This window comes from Rhinolophus sinicus, linkage group LG05 (assembly GCF_036562045.2).
Source record: "Rhinolophus sinicus isolate RSC01 linkage group LG05, ASM3656204v1, whole genome shotgun sequence".
In the NCBI taxonomy this organism is placed as follows: Eukaryota; Metazoa; Chordata; class Mammalia; order Chiroptera; family Rhinolophidae; genus Rhinolophus; species Rhinolophus sinicus.
In genome coordinates this window covers 175505636-175524996 of record NC_133755.1, presented here as the reverse complement: position 1 = coordinate 175524996, position 19361 = coordinate 175505636, and the positions used below count along the sequence as shown (strand labels likewise).

General features: G+C 47.2%; 1 protein-coding gene across 9 annotated transcripts in view; it reads right to left on the bottom strand.

The window, feature by feature from the left end:
• Positions 1-13053: 13053 nt before the first annotated feature.
• ARID1B (AT-rich interaction domain 1B) overlaps positions 13054-19361 on the bottom strand; it is a 397542-nt gene continuing 391234 nt past the window's right edge. For all 9 annotated transcript variants that reach the window (XM_074333739.1, XM_074333744.1, XM_074333741.1 and 6 more), the window contains one exon: positions 13054-17653. In XM_074333739.1, the coding sequence (XP_074189840.1) occupies positions 15929-17653 (1725 nt within the window). In that variant the 3' untranslated portion in view covers positions 13054-15928. The remainder of the gene's footprint in view (positions 17654-19361) is intronic.

The window sequence follows — 19361 nt, the reverse complement described above, 5'->3', positions numbered from 1 at the left end:
CCATCACCGTGCTCTAATGACCACCTGAACGCTTGCTTCATTTTGTCAAAAACAACATCCTCATCCTGCACAACACTCCAACACCTGTTTGTCCCTATGCGTCCTTCAGATGACGTCTTGACACACTGTCACCGAGGCAGAGTCTATCTGTTCTTCCGGACCCCCATCCTGTGTCTTCCCTAAACAACTTGCTTTCCCCCCATATTAGGGAACCTCGTTTTGTCTGTTGTCATGCACTGTGCACCCCAAACCACCACCACTACCCATTCCACCTGCCCAGTGGAGTAGCAGCGCCCTCAGAAGGCTTATCACTCCGAGGAGCCGTGTGAAACATCAGCAGAGACGATGTTTCATCTGGCCATACCACCCTGCGGCACAACGAGGCCCGTCACCATCTGCCATCTGCTGAACCTCCAGAGCCACGTGGACAGCGACAGCCACAGGATTGCAGAGGACAGGGACATGGAGAAGCACACGACATTCAGTCTGCTCTGCCACATCAACAGGTGAGTCCACTGGCCAGTCCCTCGATGGCTGAGGCCTCAGCGAGATTCCAGCAGGAAGGCCTGCGTGGGGACTGGTCCTGGGCCATGGCCGGTGGGTTCTCAGCTGCCACCCGACCGTGGTCCCCATCCATTGTCTGAGTCTGGTGTTCTTTCTGCTCATTTTGTGAGGCACTTGATATCCTTCTAATGAACCCCATTTCTACTTGAATTAACCCATGCTGGTTTCTGTTGTTGGCAACCAAGGGCCCTGGCTGCGATGGCAGCTCCTCCCAGGGTGACTGAAAGCATCCATGGTGGCTGGGGTAGGACTTGGCGCCCTGGGAAGAGCATCTAAGTGTAGGCGTCCTGCTGCTGCCCTCAGCCGGCTCCCTCCTGTGCTGTGCAGGCTTCCCAGCCCCGGATGCCCTATCGCGGTTTTCCTGCTAGCGGGTATTGTCGCATTTACGGTCTTTTCGGGTTACTGACGACTCATGAGTCATGGCTACCGATGGGATCCTCTTTATTTTCTGCACAAAGGTTGCACCCATCACCTGCCCCCACATACCAGTGAGTGTCACTGACAGGGGCCTTCTGGGTCTGAGCAGGGGCCTGAGGCCCTCCCTGGTAACCCGTCTGTACGTCCACCTTCTCTGCGCGGGGACTGCCCATCATGGCCACCACACTAGGGCCCAGAGAACCGCCATCCCCAAACAGGTCCTGTTCACTTCCAGGGGCTGGAAGGAGGGTCCTTTTTTCTGGGGGAAGCTCATAGGGGGCCACACGATGCCACTGAGGAAAGAGGAAACACTGCTTTTTGCTCTTCAACAGTAGAATCAACAAATGAACAAGAAGCTAATGATAAAACAAACTTGTAACTATGAAGTGGTGTTTTCCCAGTCTCTAACTGTACTTCTTTTGGTGACAATGTCCTTGGAGGACCTTCATGTTTCCATAGCGTTGTGCCTTTGATTCCCAGGGTCCCCGCAAACACTCCCTGCACAGCCCCGTGCAGAGGGACCCCAGCTCCTGCCCTCAGGACTCAGGTCAGGAAATGGGGTGCCGACGTGCGACCGTGCAGCTGTGGAAATGCTCAGAATCCCGTGTCTGACTCTCCTTCACTGAGGAAGAACAAGGTGTGGGGCCTGGAGCTGCGTGGCCATCCATGGAGCAGCATCCCGAGAAAGCAGAAGGCCCTGGACCCCACGAAGACCCTCCACCCCAATTCTGTGAGGGTGGCACTGGGGCCAGACTGGAAAAACAGTCCAAGTGACCCACTATCTCAATGAGGTTTTGAAGCCACAGGCAGGAGGGTACATCGTGACACACAAGAGATGCTGCAATAGACCACATGAGTTTCAGACATGAAGACACGTTTCTCACCCCCCCCCCCCAAACCCTGTAGGAATGCCAAAGCACATATGATGGCGATAAGGTATATGGAAAATAAAGGAAGAATGCCACCACCGAGTTGGCAACGTGGTCTCATTGCCACAGTTGTGATGCAGCATGGCTGTGAGACAGGCTGCCACTCCACAGGGGCTGAGAGAGACCCTGCCTAAGGGTCCCCAACAGGATCTTGGGGACCCCCCGCTGGGAGCAGGGCTGGGAGCGAGGCAGGATGATTCCTGTGGGAAGGGCTTAGTTTTGCGGCAGAGTGAGCAGCTAGCATTTACACTGGCCACTAGATTCTTCCTGGAGGAGGTACTTGTCACCAGGAGCAGGGCCCTTGTCCCTGGGAGGGCCTGCTGGGTGACCCCTTCCAGTTGTGCAGAAATGAGGCAAGTAGGTGCCCTCGGTTCTAAGCCGCGGTGACCAACAGCCCACTTTGCCCAAGACGTGGGATTTTCAGGGCAAACATCAGGAAGTCCGGGCAAGCTGGGACTAGCTGGCCACCTTCTCTGGAGGGAGAAGTGTCCCAGGACTCGCCCTCCCCGGAACCTGACAGAATGGCTCCTTTCCCATACCTCGGGCTGCTGGGGAGACTGGGCCACGAGCCTCCTGAGATGGGACCAGCACCCAGAGGCATCCCATTTAGATTTCCTGTTACTAAGACACATCTAATGGACTGAGGTCATTTGTGAGGAAGCACCTTGGGTGTCTCCTGAGACTGGTCACTTGGGAGGGAGGGAGAGAAGGGAGGAGGAAGGGAGGGAGAGGTGAGGACTGGTGCCCTGGGACAGCCGGGGCCTGGGGGCTGCAAGGTGTCCCGGCTCCAGACTCCATGGGGTGGAGTGGAGGTAAGGGCTGTAAACTCAGGGCCCGGGGGCCAGCATAAACAGTCATTATCTAGAAATACAGGAGGCCTCAAGCCTTGCGGGGTGGGGGGTGGGGGGCGAAGCAGTTGGAGGCCCAGCGCCTGCAGACTAACTAACAGAGAAGGACCTGGGAGGGAAAATAGATATTTTCACTACTTTGAACATTTAAAGGTATAGCATATACACATTGTACCAACGTCAGGTTCCTGGTTTTGATGTTGTATATGGTTATCTGAGATGTAACCATCTGGAAAACTGGTGAAGGGTACACAGGATCTCTCTGCACTATTTATGCAACTTCTGGTGGGTCTATAATTACTTCAAAATTCAAAAGCCTTCAAAAACGATAGGGGATAAAAATTTTTTAATAAAAAACTGGCCATGTCCTAAGTCACAAAGGTTAACTCCCACAAATTACAAAAGGGAAAAATAAGTTGGGATATCATTTTGTACCCCAGGCCATTGGAGCAGAACTGCAGGTTGCCCAGGGGCTGGGCTTGGGGGCAGAAGGGCTGTAGGGAATCCACTGCTGCTCCGCTGGCCTTGCAGGGCCCCATGTTGGCACTCATCCCCAGGCATGATGTGAAAAGGACACTATGACCACCAGTAAAGTGGGGACATTTCCATGACGGCCCCTCACAGAGGTGACTGTGCCCATTAGAGAAGAGCCATAGCGCTCCAGCCAACGTACACATGGACACACACTGAGACACACAGACACACACAGACACACATACACACTCACACACACACAGCTACGCATACAGACACACACTCAGACACACACACAGACACACACACACCCCATGCTGCTCAGCCACCTCACCTCCATGGAGCACACTCATTATTTATTGTGGAACCCCCCACTCCAGTGTAGGGGACCAGGGCAGGCCCGAAAGTTACCGACAAAAAGCAAATTTGCATAAATGGCATCAAGAAACACACCCAAAGTGCCACACACAGAATGGACCAGACTTTGTTACTTTGTCGCTTGCACCCTCACTTCCACCCTCACTTTCGTCCTCTGCTTCAGGGACCACGGAGCCTCCAGTGAAACAACATTAAAATACAGAAACTGTGAGTTTCCTCTTTCCTCCTTTCCTCCTTGCTTTAATACAATCTCCAACAAAATCCATCTCCAATCTAAAAGGTTATGGAGAAAAATAATTGGACATATAAAAGATTCAGAAACCTACAATAAGGCGGCTTATGTGAGCAAGTATTTTTCTGTGAAATTGATTTTCTCCAAGAAAAAGAAAACTTTATATTCGCAAAGAGACTAGGGAAGAAATCGCATCTATGAAAAGAGCACCATCTGAAATTTTTAAAGTATTGTTTTTAGAAGTAAAACCTTAATTCCTCCCTTTCTTAGCACCACTGAAGCACAAATAGCATATTGGATATTACAGAAAGTCAAACTAATACCTCCAGAAATGCTCTGAGCACTCAGAAGAAAATATAAAGAGGTGAAAATTATGAATCACAAGGAAGGTAAGAAAAAGGCAAGAACACAGTATGTGTTGACGAATCTACACAACAGGGATTCCAGAAGGAAATAACGGAGCCGAGAAGAAATAATAGAAGAGAAACGATCAAATACAGAAATCACGTAAGTGACATTCCATGACAATAATGCAATAGAAGGAAAGATTACCAGCAAAGGGAAACAGAGGGCAACAATGAAACCACTTTCAAGCTAAAAGAGAGTCGCCCAAATCACCCGTGGGGAGGAGAGCAGGGAATACCGCCATCGCAAGGTCGGAGCCACGGCCACGCAGCCGTCAGTGCCGAGGAGTGTTCTCATCAGGACATTGGCAACTTGTATGTGTTTTACAAAATTAAGGGGCAATGAAAATACATATTCCAATGAGGAAGTAGGAAAATAAAGAGCAAAACAACCTGGAGGTAAGAAGGAGGAAGGAGAAGCTCAGAGACTCATGAGTGAGCAAGGAGCAGAGTAAGAGATCCCGGCAGCTTGTCACCTAGCTGTGACAAGGCGGTGGAGGAGACAGAACCCACCGGATGTCCCCAGATAGGAGGCCAGACAGGAGCAAGGAGGTGGTGAGCAGCCTGTGGAAGGGCCCTGTGGGCCCAGGAATAGACCAGGACAAGGAAGGAGTGGCCCTGCGGGGCTCCTGTCTAATGGGAACGCACATCAGTCCCATCTTGGGGTCTTGGGGAACAGCTTCTGAAAGGAAGTCACTTTTGTCTATCTTCATGTGTACTCTTGTTGAGACAAACCCGACTCCTAGGCCACGAGCAAATGGCCATGGTGGGTGGTGGCCATGGTGTCCTTTCTTGGAGGGTACAGGCAGGCTTTTGGGGACACCAGGCCACAGCACGCCTGCTGTGGCCGGTTGGTGGGTTGTCCACAGGCCATCCCTGAGCCCCTCCCCCACTGTGGCTGTGTTACATATGGAGCAGGTGAGGGGCATGTAAACCTAGGTGCTCACCTTGGAACACTCCTGTAGCGTGGACAGGTTGGTCTTGAGGCACTGGTGGCCACGAGAAGGGACCTGGAGAGAAATATAGGGCCAACAGGAAGGAAGCTGGCAGTCCAAAGGAGACATACACGGGCACCTGCCACTGCTGCTTGAGATGAAACGTGTCTCCAGAATCCTAGGGCCTGAGTTGCTGGGCAACGCAGGATATAGGCACTGTGGATCTATCTAATGTGCCAATTTCTAGGTTTGCCCACTGACTTAAGACGTGTGGCCTTAAGACCTATGGTTTTAAGGTCTCGCTTCCATCTCCAGGTTAGTCATCTTAACAGAGTTAAGCAGGGTGGAGCACAGACTCCCGTTCTTCTCCCAATAGCCAGCGCATCTTGGAGACCCTGTGTGGTCCTCACTGTCCCCCTCCAAGGCCCCGCCAGCTCCCCACACTTCTGGATTCATAGTAGCTAAGGTCACTGCCCAGAATGCAGCTTCAAACATGGTGCCAGAGGACAATTTCCATGGTAAAAACACTGTGAATATTGATACATGTTGTTTCCTTGATCTAATGATTTTTGAAGCGCAAAGTAGGATAATTTTTGCCTGCAGCAGAAGAGGCAAGACTGCTGGTCCTACGGGACCACCCTGGGCCGCTGAGAAGCTATATGCTTTGGGCATCCCCAAGATGGAAATTTGGCTCTAACCTTGTTTTCTGAGGAGCATCTTAAAGGGACTGTTCTGGACATAGTCTTGGGGTTCTTTCACGGCAGGTCTGAAGGTGCTGAGGGACGTTCCCCTCCCCAAGTGAAACTGCCCTCTCCATGCTCTTGATCTCTTCCTCGCCAAAATGTGTGGACACAGTGCCGTGGCCTACCCACGGGCAGGGCCCACAGCTGTGGACGCGGCCGATTTCTGTGCCCTTGAAGTGCCCTCTCCCTGCAGGGATGTCCCCCCACCTGGGGGTTCTCCCGTATTCTCTCCTCTTCCTCTCAGCCTTTCCTTCCAATGCTCGTGCTCTGAATTCTGAGCCTGGCTCTCAGATCCCCTCAGGGGACCCACCCATGCTCACCCCCTCTATGCAGATGACAGCGAGGTCTGCACTCCAGCCTAAATTAGGTTTTGGATTGCAGACCCCTGTGTCCATCTGCCCACTCACTAGCTCCCCTAGGGCGCTCCATCAGTGCCACAGACTCAAAGCGCCCTCGGCAGCTGTAACAAAACAACACAAACATATCATGGTGCGTGTGCTGGAAATCAGAACAGGGCTCGTGTGGCTGAAACCCAGGTGTCACCAGGGCTGCGTTCCCCTTGAAGGCTCTAGGGGAGAGTGGTGCCTGGCCTTCTCCAGCTCCCAGATGCTGTCCACATTCCTTGGTTCAGGGCCCCTTCCTCCCTCTCCAGGGCATCTCTAGGGCCATCCCTCTGTGTCACACACAGACCCCTCGTCTGCTTTTAAGGGCCTTGTACTTACCTCAGGCCCACCGGGGTGATTCGGGGTCACCTCCCTGTCCTAAGGTCAGCTGGGAGCAGCCTTCCTCTCCCTCTGCCAGCACCCTAACATGTCTGCAGGGCCTGGACATTTCCAGGGCCACTGTTCTGTCGACCAGACCACCTGCCCGAGGCCCCAGATTTGCCTGCTCAACGACTGTCAACACCATTCTGAGGGATGTCACCAGGGTCTGACTCTCCCCTGTCCTGTGTCCACCCCATCACTAGAATCTACCTTCCTAATAACCCTCGAATCTGTCCCATCTTTTAAAGGCTGCTAATCCTTCTTTAGCCGACGGCCACCGCTCTCACCCAGCCCTCGGTGCTCCTTGTGTGAATACTGCCAACACCCTGATGGTTTTTAGCCTCCAGTTTCACTCCTCAGACCCCCATGTCTTTCCAACCTGGGGAGCTGATTACACTGCTCCCTTGTTTAAACCTTTCAGCAGCACCAAGGCCAACTTTCTTCAGAGGAACACAGGGCTTTTGCGGTCCTGTCCTTGCTTACGTCACCAGTCTCATCTGTGGCACCCTATGCTTCTCCCCCCTCAGACCACTTCCAAACCTGTAATCGAACAATTCTGGATTTCTTTAGATCCAGATGCCCAGGGATCTTCCGTAAGTCTCTCCCACATGAGCCCACTGCCTCGGAGAGAATGTCTTCTCCTTTCCTTAGCCCCATTCCAGTTCTGGCAGTTTCCTACAGGAAGCCCTCCCAGGTTGCGCCTTCCAAGCTGGGCTGGACTCCTCTCCTGTATCCTCTGCGCACATGTCTGCCACACGCATTGCACTGAACAGTTCTTATCAGCTGATGTGCGTGGCCTCCATTAGGCATGTGACGGCGCTCGGTATTTGTTTTTGGAATGAGACGTGCTGTGGTTTAGTACATGACCATTTCATGCTAGATGGTGTGCTTAGGCTGTGCCCACTGTTATGACTCTGATGGGAATGACACAGAGGCGTAGTTGCAATGGGGCCTCGCTGTCTGTGGGAGAACACAAAGAACCCTGCTGGCCTGGACAGCTGGGTGGGGTCTGAGGCAGCACCCTGCAGGGCCTTGCCCCCCCCTCTCCCCCGTGGCCGGTACAGGGCTGGGTCATGCCCACCCCCATGCCCTTGCTGGGGTGGGATGGTCAGGAGCTCTCAGTCCTGGAGTGGATGTGGACCTTTCCCGAGGGTGATGGGAGCCTGTGAAATCCCCCCACAGGGCTCCACCAGAGTTTGATTTCATATGTGCTTTTGAGAAAATAGAAAACAACAGACTTCTCACTTCCACAAGGAACCGAGGCAGGAGGCTATGAGGACAGTGTTCTCCAAAACTGAGTTCAATTCCCTGGGCAGGCACAAGACCGTGAAAACCACTTACAGGCACTTACGAATCTCACCGTTTAACAACAGCCCTCAAAGACAGCTTCTGGGTGGGTGGAAAGAGATGCCAGTTCATAAGACTTGATTGCTCAGTACTCCAAGCCCCGGAACTAATATTGAATTTAATTTCTGAAAACAAGGCCCACCAAGATGAAATTCCACTAATTAACAAAAGTTGATTTTTTTTCCAGATGCATTCCAATCTATTTTGCACCAAAGCAGACATCAAATGGCAAATGTGGGGAGAGGGGATTGCACGTAAAAAGTTGGCTGAGAGAGAGACCTTCACTCTAAGTTCCCCTTTGGAATTGAAACTCATCTCGATAAATCACTATGGCTCCTGGTCACCAAGAGTCTTCTCCCTTTAGATCTTATGGCCAACAGAAGTAGTGGCCATATGCTCACACCATTTGGTGAAAAAGATACTGAACCCACCAAACAAGCACTGCACATGTGGGTAAACGTTGTTTTATCATGCTACAAGGATATTCATCTTACTTGTGTAGAAGATACGTCATTTTTCTTCCCCATGAACAAATAATCTCTCATATTAGACCAGCATTTTTAAAGCTAGGACCCAAACTTAAGCAACTGATGTCCTCCCCATATGTCCCTTGTCACTTGTCATTCCTCAGGTGTCTTGAGTCACAATGGGTGACTAAAACGTGAAACAATAAAGAAAATATTATGAAAGTGATACCTCAAATGTTGTCCGGCAGGAGCATCAAAGAGGTCAGTTATTCGGTAGAATATCCAAGAGCCCCCAAGCCAGCAAAGCTTCCCAGACACCCTAAGAAAGCTCAGGCCTGATCCCTATCGGACAGGCCCATTTCCTGGGTGACCATAATTTCAATTTTAAAACCTAGTTGGAGTTTGGTTAACTCCAATTTCTTGTCAAGTACAGGTGACCCTTGAACAACGCTGGGGTTAGAGGCGCTGCCCCTCCCCCACCCTCCACTCAATCAAAAATCTGCTTAACTTTTGACTGCCCCAAACCTTGAGTTGTCCCTCAGTATCTGTGGGGCATTGGTTCCAGGACGCCCTGTGAATACGAAGTCCGCAGATGTCCCAGTCCCCTGGATAAAGTGACACAAAGCAATGCATACAGTTGGCCCTCCACATCCAACCACAGATTGAAAACAGGACAGGGATTTACTGAAAAAATCCTCATAGAAGTGGACCTGCGCAGTTTAAACCTGTGTTGTTCAAGGGTCAACTGTATCATCTATGGAAGCCCATTACTTTTTAAAGAAATTTAAATTCCGGTACAAGTTTTGTGTATCTGAAGGTTCTGGAGGGCAGGAAATCTGCCTGACACGTCTTGGGAATCTCAGTCCTTAGCAGAGCATCTGTGTCTTGTGGGGACACAATGCTGAGGTGCTCACAGGGGTCACACAACCTTCGAGCGTGAGAATGAGAAGGGAGGTCCAAGGAAGGCTTGGATGACAGAGACGCATGCATGGCACGGCTGCTTACTCCAGGGAGTGGGTGATAATTCTGTCTGCACCTCAACACGAAACAAACATGCCCTTAGGGACGATGAAGATAAAGGGGTAAGGAGACGCTCAGAACTTAAACAAGGAAAGGACAGAGTTTTCACAAACTTCCCTGATTTCGGTTTAAATTTGGACTATGTTCCTGGTAACAGAGGCACAGATGTAAACATATGACATTACGTTTCAATGATGAGATTTCACAAAAGATGCCCCCCCCCCCCCCTTCTGTGGCCAATGTACATACACCATGGCCTCTGTTTTAAAAGCTTCTGTCTCCTCTGGATTTTGAGTCAAGTTGAAAACATTTCTTAGGCAAATACACATTCTTGGAAAGGGGACATCTCAGCTTGGTTGCAACTTCTTTGAGTGTCAGCTTATGCTTCTGTTTTTGGAGCCCGTATGTTATGTTCTAGACCAAGGCTTCTAAGAAGAACAACTAATGGCTGTGAAATTCTTTCAAGAGCAAAAACCATCCCACTGTAAAGCGATCCCACTTACCAGGAAGCAGTGTTGTAAATGCTGTCAGTTCTTGCCCGAAGGGCGGCTTTTGTTGGAACAAGGATATCTTCAGGGAACTGAATCCAAGTTTAGGTTCCTGAAGCCTTTGGGAAAACCTCCAGTTTATGGAACATACAGATCCTGGGCCAGCCCAATTCCAAGTTTATGCAGAAGATGAAAGCTGAGCTTATTTACCTGACCTGAAGCTCACCCGGAAATGAAGAACATTCTGAAGGCCACTTCTACAGCCCACAGAAATATGGCCCATCTCCAGCTAAGTGTGAAGACTGAAGTCCTCCTCTGGGGAAGCTCTGCTGTGTGCGTCAGATGAAAAGGAATAGCAAATAAGACACTGTGAGTGGCCACCTGCCATAGTTCACCCCTGAAAAATGTTGCTAGCCATTTTTTTTTTAAAGAAGTGCAGGACAGGATGTTTATTGCATGACTGTATTCCAGAGCTATGCTCCCCCGGCCTGAAAATGAAAGGGGAGGCTTCTACCACCTCTGGACGTCCAACATCCCCAAACTGACATTCAACAGAAAAATTATGCAGAATCACTCTTGGGGCTAAAGCAGGCACTCAATAGACTAAGACTTCATGGCTTTTACTAGAAAACCAAAAACGACAAAAAAGTCACACAAACTGTGTGACTGGTTAAAAATGGGAAGCTATTCTCTTAGGCCAGATTGAAAAATTACACGAAATACTCTTTACAGCAGTGAGCAAAGTGTATGTGTATGTTTAGGATTACTGTACAGTAATCACTGAAGTTACAAGGTCTTTATAGAGTTATCCTATTTAATCCTCAGCAACCGAGGTAGGTGGTTCCCCCATATTACAGGTGAGAAAACAGTTTCAAGGAATTTAAGTACCTAGCTGAAGGCTTGGGGATAGCAAGAGAAGGTTCCAGGAGCTCTTCCTCAGTGAGGACATCTTAATTTCAGTTTACGGAATAAGAATACACTGTGGATAAGCAGGGAACACAGATGTTTAGAAGTCAGGCACGATCTTTGGCTCACGCAGGTATTTCCCAAAGGTCTGTAGCATGTTTACAGGATTAAAAAAAAAAAAAATTCCACACCTATTTAAGTCAGAAAATGCTTGGGATAAATGGGCTTCTTTTCTGCAGGATTTCTCAGAGTGATCTTTAATATAACATGGATTACAGAAGGCTAAGGGAAGAATACGTAAGGCATTTTCTTTTTCAGCTCGCTTCTGTTTCTTAGAACATACTTTGGAATAAGCCAGGGTAAAACTTCAAGTCCCTGAAATCAAATCTAGGAAGAAAAATGAGTCTCCTAATTTTGGAACACATCAGTGGTCTTCCCCCCATGTCCCCTCCGGAAGTTTCATACATTTAAATCCCAAAGTGAATGAACTTCGTAAATGAACTTGGGCATCTGAGAGGCCTGCATGACTTGGATCATCATAAACGCAAGCAGGACTGGAAGTCATGAAGGATGAAACTCAGTGACAGGAACTGGGAATGGGCACGTGTGACGCTTGGTGGGACTCAGGAACAAAAGGGCCTTGATAAGGTCTTCTCGTACACTTCAGCCAGTTCCTGAATTTCCCAGGGCTTATCATGTAACCTGGGATCACTGGGCACCCTTGGCTACTGTCATTGCCTTTCTCTCCACTTCAGAACACATGAGCAGCTCCTGAGACAATGAGCAGGGAAGGGACCCAAAGCTTTAGCATCATGTGTTAGAGTGGGGTGGAGCCTCAGAGACCACGTGTTAGAGCGGGGTGGGGCCTCAGAGACCACGTGTTAGAGTGGGGTGGAGCCTCAGAGACCACGTGTTAGAGTGGGGTGGGGCCTCAGAGACCACGTGTTAGAGTGGGGTGGGGCCTCAGAGACCACATGTTAGAGTGGGGATGGAGCCTCAGAGACCACGTGTTAGAGTGGGGTGGGGCCTCAGAGACCACGTGTTAGAGTGGGGTGGGGCCTCAGAGACCACGTGTTAGAGTGGGGTGGGGCCTCAGAGACCACGTGTTAGAGTGGGGTGGAGCCTCAGAGACCACGTGTTAGAGTGGGGTGGGGCCTCAGAGACCACGTGTTAGAGTGGGGTGGGGCCTCAGAGACCATTTGCCCAAGCACGGTTCACCGCGCACACAGACGAGCTTACCGGTCAGGCTGCGGCCCAGACTTGACTAAGTGTTCTTGATTTCAGTCCAGAGGGCTTCTCCCCGCACCTGGACTCACTTCAGCTAGAACCTCCCTTTGTTTTAGTCAACAAAATGTACTAGGGGTTCTCAATGCATAAACAGTTTATCGGGAAACTCGTTTATTTCTGTAATCGTCTGGCATGAAAGACTAGAATGTAATTGAAACAGGGTCTTTTTTCATTAAGGATTCTGGAGAACCGCAGAACCAGCTTGGCACACAGTATGTGCTCCATACGTCTCCACTGAATTCATGAGTAATGGGACTCGCTAGTAGGTTACATACTATCGCCAAAAATATTTATTGGCGTTTTTAAAAGCTTGTTTGTGAAGTTCTCTGGGGGTGCTGCAGGGGGCAGGGGACGGCAGGGACTGTCAGGCAGCTGGGCCTCAGCTCTCCAGTTAAAGACGTGAAACAAAACTCAGCAAGAGAAAAACGGGTTGTTTGGCTCATTTATAATAGTTTCTCTGCTTCCTCGCAGGTGAACAGATATGGGAATTGGTACATGGGGTTTGATAGGAAATGAAAGATTTCCAACAGTTTTTAAATGGATGGATTTCAGGGCAAAGGCCATCTTCTTTTCATAAGAGGTAGTTAATAGCTTACATTGTATCATCAAGCCGCTCATAACCCCCTTTAAAAAACCATCCTCTATTATCACGTTTTAAAAAAAAACAGCTTAACTAGTTTTTGAATAGGTCACGCTCACCAATAAAAAACGGATTCTGTATCATTCTCAACCTCAAACAAAACATTTGAATAGTTTTTTCTGAGCACATGCCACCCAGTATCTCTTGTGACATTAAAAAAATTCACTCAAATACCAACAGATTCAACTTTATAGCACCATTCCAAAATACTAAACTTTCTTCGCACCTTTATTTTAATCTTTTTTTTGTACACATTTAAAGTATGGGCATCCTGTAAATTTCTGAAAAGCCTCATAGGAAAAAAAAACCAACTAATTTTTAGGACAAAGCAATAACTCAGTTTGTAGGCAAGATGATCTCAGGCGAGCTGTGAGTTCTTCATGGGCTTCTGTCGTCTTGATTCTGGGGTGAAAATGGAGAAAGGATGCTAACGTCTTCCTGGATTATTTTAGAGGTTACGTTGCATGTCAGTATGTAAAAACGTGTTGCTCAATGGTCAGACTCTAGGTATCGATTACAACTCAACCATGACAAGAACAGTCTTTTGTAATGCTTTTACTCTTGATTGACAAATGAACTGGGATATTAGATAACTTCAAAGTCTGTATACACCTTTTATTCATACTCTGTAAGAGAGAAATTCGAATAATATTGAATTCTCTCTTACAAATCTCCGTATTTGAAGCTTGGAGCACTAAAATCTGTTCTTAGCAAGCAGTTAAGAGTTCAAGTAGAAATATAATGGGTTTTTAATTCAACATATATTTGGCTGCATTGTTATGTAAGAAGACTGACTAATGTGGGAGTTGATAGATGATGAGGCTGCTTGCAGAAAAAAATGGTTTCCTCGTGACACTAGTAAGTCACGTTTCCCACTCTGATCATACGTGCGTGCTCTGGTCTAACTCTTCCGTGTGCACCTGGGTAACAGGTAGGCGAAAGGACTTGGAGTTTCTGAGTATGCTGTGATCGGTTGGGTGGTGTAAAGAGGTAGAGTCAGGAAGGTGTCCACTAACAGCTTCATTCTGCAGCAGTTTCAAAGAAAGTGATTGTTCCACAGTAACAGTCAATGACCCAGGAAGAAAGAGTTTAAATTAGAAATGCCTAGTATTAAAAAGCTACTGTGTACCAGGTAGGAAGGAATATGAGAATATTAATATGCCCTGAAATAGAAATAATCACTTTGCACTATGTACACCACATACAATATAACATATTCTTTTTAACATTGCACAATATAAATATTATACACGGTGGAGTAAACTAAATGCAAAATAACTTTGAGGCACACAGAAGAAACATGGACTAGATTGAACTCTGATTAAAATGAAGATGGGGTTAGTAAAAGGCAGAGTTTTACAATGTCAGGTCAGTGAGCTCTTGAGGTCTTACCTCGCGAGCTAGCAGCCACCTCCCATATATACTGAAAATTCTCACACCTCAGTGTCATTAGAGTTGATTGCTTCAATCAACTAATCAGCTAAATAATTTGAGAAAATCAAACTGTTGCTCCCCACTCTAAAGTAGGTGACCCTAAAAGTCCCTCCCGACCTCAGGATTTTGTAACGAGGGACTGTTAGTAGTTGGCTGTACTTCCCCCTATATCTTGTAAATAACTTGTTACTATGAAACCGCTTTAAGGAAACTAGAACAGTATTCAAGAACACCCATCACAGTGCTTAACAAGATTTAATGTACATTTATTCTTAACATGTGGAACATATAAAGATTTTATACTGAATAAATGATATTCATTAAGCCAGAGGAAAAGGAGGAATTTACATCAAGTTTTTTTCTTTTTTTTTAAACTACATTATCTTGAAATACAAATGTGGATTCTCGTCACTGAAAAATCTTTGAAGTTGTGTTTCTTCGAGTTGTATTTTTTCTTTTTTTTGACTGTACTGGTAACCTTTTTCTAAATCAATCCATATGCAGCCATTTCCACACCTGATTCATGAAGCAAATTGTGATCAGCTGCTCTCCCGAAATAGAGCATGACTTTATACATACAGAAACTTGTACATTACCCTCTTTTTTTTTTTTTTTTGTATTTTTTCTTTTTTTTTCTTTTTTGGAGATATGGCCCTAATGAAAAAATATATAAAATAAAAATAAAAAATTATTTAAAATCTACCATCACTTCGTAGTTACCACATCATGAAAAAGAAACTAAAAACTTTGTACTAAAAAAAAAAAAAAAAAAAAAAAAGAAAAAAGAAAAGAAAAAATGAGGGTATGTTTAATGTACAACTTCTATATACATCACAGCCCATAGGCAGTAAAAAAAATATTTAAAAAATGATTAAAGGAATTGTGAAGAACTGTCATGTGGAAGGTCAAAAGACAGACAGCAGACATGACGGTAGTGGTGAGGAAGCAATTTCCGTTGATCGTTGTCAGGTATGTATTTTCAATCTTAACTTAATAACAAACAAAAAAAAAACAAAAAAACAAAAAAACATTTTTGCTCCTAGCCTAATGTAACCATTTTCCTGTGGAGAAACCAGTATCATTTCAGTTTGACTACTGACTGACACACCTCCTTGAGCCCCTATACCTACATCTCTAGAAGTTTCTATTGCACAGAGCTTTGGGCGATGGGATACAGTTTTTATTTCATTATCTGAAGAATAACATGCCTAGGAAATTGATAATGTTTCACCTTTTTGCCTCAGTGTGGTGAACTTTTCCCATCTTAGCATGTTTTGCCACATCTTTTTTCTTTAAAGTCAATTCGCTTCCCAAAAAATGCAATACAACATGGAAAAGAACATTAAAAAGAAAATCTGTGAAAAACAAAAAGTGACCTTTGAATGCACTAGACAGCAACTTTGGTTAAAAACAAAACAAAACAAAACAAAAAACCTCAAATAGATGTACTTATACACACAGACAGCAAATATTAATTTCATAACTGTTCGAATTAATTATTTCTTTAATTCCCAATTGGTAAATAGTGAATGGGGCAGAGGAGCAAAGATTTTCTTTTCCTTCTTCCTACGCTGGATAAACAAGAACAGAAAACAGCCAGTTATACGGGAGCCTCTAGTCTTCACTCTCACATGCTGCCTTCTCACGGATGTCATAACTGCCCGATCTGAAACAGTACATCACAGATGACAGATGCGACCAGAGAGTTCAGGACGGCCGATATCGAGATGTCCAGCAACCGACCCTCGTGCAGCAGGAACTCCGAGCGGTTCTCGTCCACCCTGGCCATGGCCAGCAGGGCCTTGGCCGCCCTGCACATCATGTCCACGCTGGGCGGTTCCAGAGGCAGGGGCTGCATGTGCATGAGACTGTGCTGGCTCTGCTGGTACTGGGCCATCGTGACCCCGTCCTCTAGGAAGCTTATCAAGTTTCCAATGCTTCCTTTTTGCACAGCTATTGCCCTTGCTGCCAGCGTGTCCCCTTGGGCAAGGTTCGATAAAAGCGCCATGGACATTTCTCGACAGACTGGGTTTTTGCGATCCCCAACGTACCTAACTAACGTGGCATAGAATTTCTCCTGACGGCTAAACGGAGGCGTGGCCAAGATCAGGTCCACATTATTGTCCTGGATACTGAGTTTACAGAGGGTCTCCAGCACAAGTCTCTGAGGCGACAGGACAGAGTTGGGCCCCACAGTTGGGAAGGGGTCTTGTGCCTCTGCAGACGGGCACACCATCCAGTGCAGCAAGCCATCCAGGATGGGCAAGCAGATGCTTTCCGTGTACGCCGACAAGTCTAGCTGCCCGGAGATGTTGGCTAACGTGACCAACGTGTTATCCCGTAAGACCTCCAGGCAGTCCCACCACCACTCGTCTTTGCTGCAGGCCACCCCTTTGTCCTCGTCTTCCTCTTTCTCATAGGTTTGTGGTGCTCGTTTTCTCTCGGGATGCTCGTGGTGAAGAAGAATGAGCTTCCCCAGGATCAGCACCAAGCCTGGATGTTTGGACATCTCGGCGTCATTGCCAGGCACAAAAGACAAGCTACGCACAATGTTTGACACACAGATGCAGCGCTTTGCCAGGGAGTCTTGCCAGTGCGCGATGGTGCAGAGCGGGGTCTCGTCCCGGCTCCGGGGCTCGTCCTCCAGCAGCCGGATGTTCCGGTGGCTCTTGGCCTGGTGTATGCCGAAGGGAAACTTGCTGCTTTCAGCTTGGGCGCCCGGGTTCGCGTCTTCGGGCAGCGCCCCTGGTCGGGCGGACAGGACATCATCAATGGTTGCAATGATGCTCTTCTCTTGCTGTTCTTCTGAATCCCCTTTTCCTTCTTGCTCTTTCTTTCGGCCTGTGGAGCTTAAAGGGGGAGGAGGACGCCTGCGCGGAGGAATTTCCATCTTGCTCTCGAAGTGAGTCTGGATGTGCTCGGTGGTGTCGCCCCCACCCAGCTGCCAGTGCAGAAGTCCACTGCTGAACTCCTGAACACGCCCCAGCTTGTCAGATCGGTCGACAACAAACAGGTTGTTCTTTTTGACTATCTTGATTGGCAGCTTGTCGAACTTGCTGGCTTGCCTGGGCTTCTCCTTTGGATCTGCAGTGGCGTCAGGAGGGGTCAAGGCCGTGCTGCTCCTCTCCTCGGGTTCTGCCTTTCCGCTGTCTTCCTCCTCGTCGTCCTCGTCGTCCTCCTCCTCCTCAATACATTCAGCATCTTCGTCCTCTTTCCCAGAATCGTCGGCCAAGGACTGGCTGTCACCTCTCGCCATTGCATTGTGGTCAAGTGCTTTTTGGCTGGGGTCTCCCACTTCATATTCCATAAGAATTCCAAAAATGTCAATCAGGCATTTTCTAAAGTACTCTACTAAAAGTTCGAGAAATCCAGACAACTAGAGAGGAGAAGGAGAACAAAAACAGGTGCAATGTCATAACATCAGGAATGACTGAGAAGGGGAAAAATCCTGGGTGCTCGCAATACGTTTTTACGATGACTTTCACACATTTTCCTTCATTTCTGGCTAGGCCAAGGAAGAGAAACTACGTATCAGTTAGAACTAGCTTCCTAAATTTCTCATTATTAACTAAACCAACATTTACCATGTTTCTTATTTGCTACTTACTTTCCTACTCTATCAATATGAAACCTTACCTGTTATTTTCACATTTTTAAGATTATCACTGAGGGAGTGCTTTGCGGTTCTTCACCTTTTTTCCTGATTTAGATACAATGCATTCGTTATCAGGAGAGCAGGAACGTGGATTTATAGACTCCTTCACCCAAAGTGAGTCTCTTTTCTCTCACTTATTTGAGACTTTGCCTACTTGGATTGTTACGGTTATTATTATTAAAACTTTATGGTTATTTTTGTCTCAGGTGTCATAGGTCCCTCTAATTTATGTTCTCCATATGTCCTTGGGAGAAGATAATTTCAGCAATGTAGTAGCTCATAAACACAGAAAACTAAAAACAGATAAATTTCGTCCCTGATAAATGGATTAGAATGTTTCATGGAATGCAGTTTTACATATCAGTTATTCACTGTTCTAGCCAAAAGACAAAAGCCCGGATGAGAACCAGTTTTGTTTCTTTTAAGCAAATGTTTGTATCAAGAAAACCAACATGCTCCTTGATTTGCAACTGCTCAGTTCCCTTCCCCACTGCCCTCGCCGGCCCGTCTAGGGAAAAGGATCTGTCCGCAAAAAAGGATTCTTTACTGATGTCACACAAATCGACCACACTTTCATACCCTGCTGTCAGGCTCCTGAGTTGGAAACAATTACTCAGTCAAGGGAAACCCAAGGGGCAACCAGAAGTCCTTGTGTTTGGTGCGCAGGGACGATTTTTCAAACGCAGGTTTGCAAACTTCACTTTTGCCTGAGGGCAAGGGACGAGGGACAGCTGCTGGAGCGATTCTGGGTATGACAACGTGTGACCGACAGCAGTTCACCTCACATAAGGGTAATCATTCTAGCAAAGGTGGTATACATTTTCCTGATACTTGTTTTCTGTTAAAATAGACTTCATGCCACGTTTATGACCTTATTAACACACTTCCTTTCAACTATAAAACTACCTTTCTAGGCTCCAATGAAGACTTAAATGAGAGAAGAAAGAGGATGGGGAGAATTCTGGTCCTATTTCTATAGAAGCAGGAATGACATGTTTGGGTTTGTTTTTTTTTCCACCCAAAGCAGAGAGTTGTTCATACACAGCAAGGAAAACATTTTCACATTTTGGTTCCTAAATATTTCTCTGAAAGTCTGTAGCCCATTTGACTCTCGGGCACTTTTCCTAATCCTCAGCGCCCCCCTCTCTTTTAGCTATTATGCTGGAAGCTACTCTACACCTAGCACTGAACAAAGGAAGGATTTAAGCTTTTTAAAAGTAGTGGGGTTTTAAACGAGGGCTTCAAAATAATCTGAGAGAGGCAGAGATGGGAGGGAATGTACCACGAAGTGAGTTTGGTCGTGAGTTCATGACTATTTCAGCTGAATGACAGGTACATGGAGATTCACTAAATGGTGTTCTCTACTCATATACACAGCTGACCTTTGAACAACACGGGTTTGAATTGTGTAGGCCTACTTATACATGGA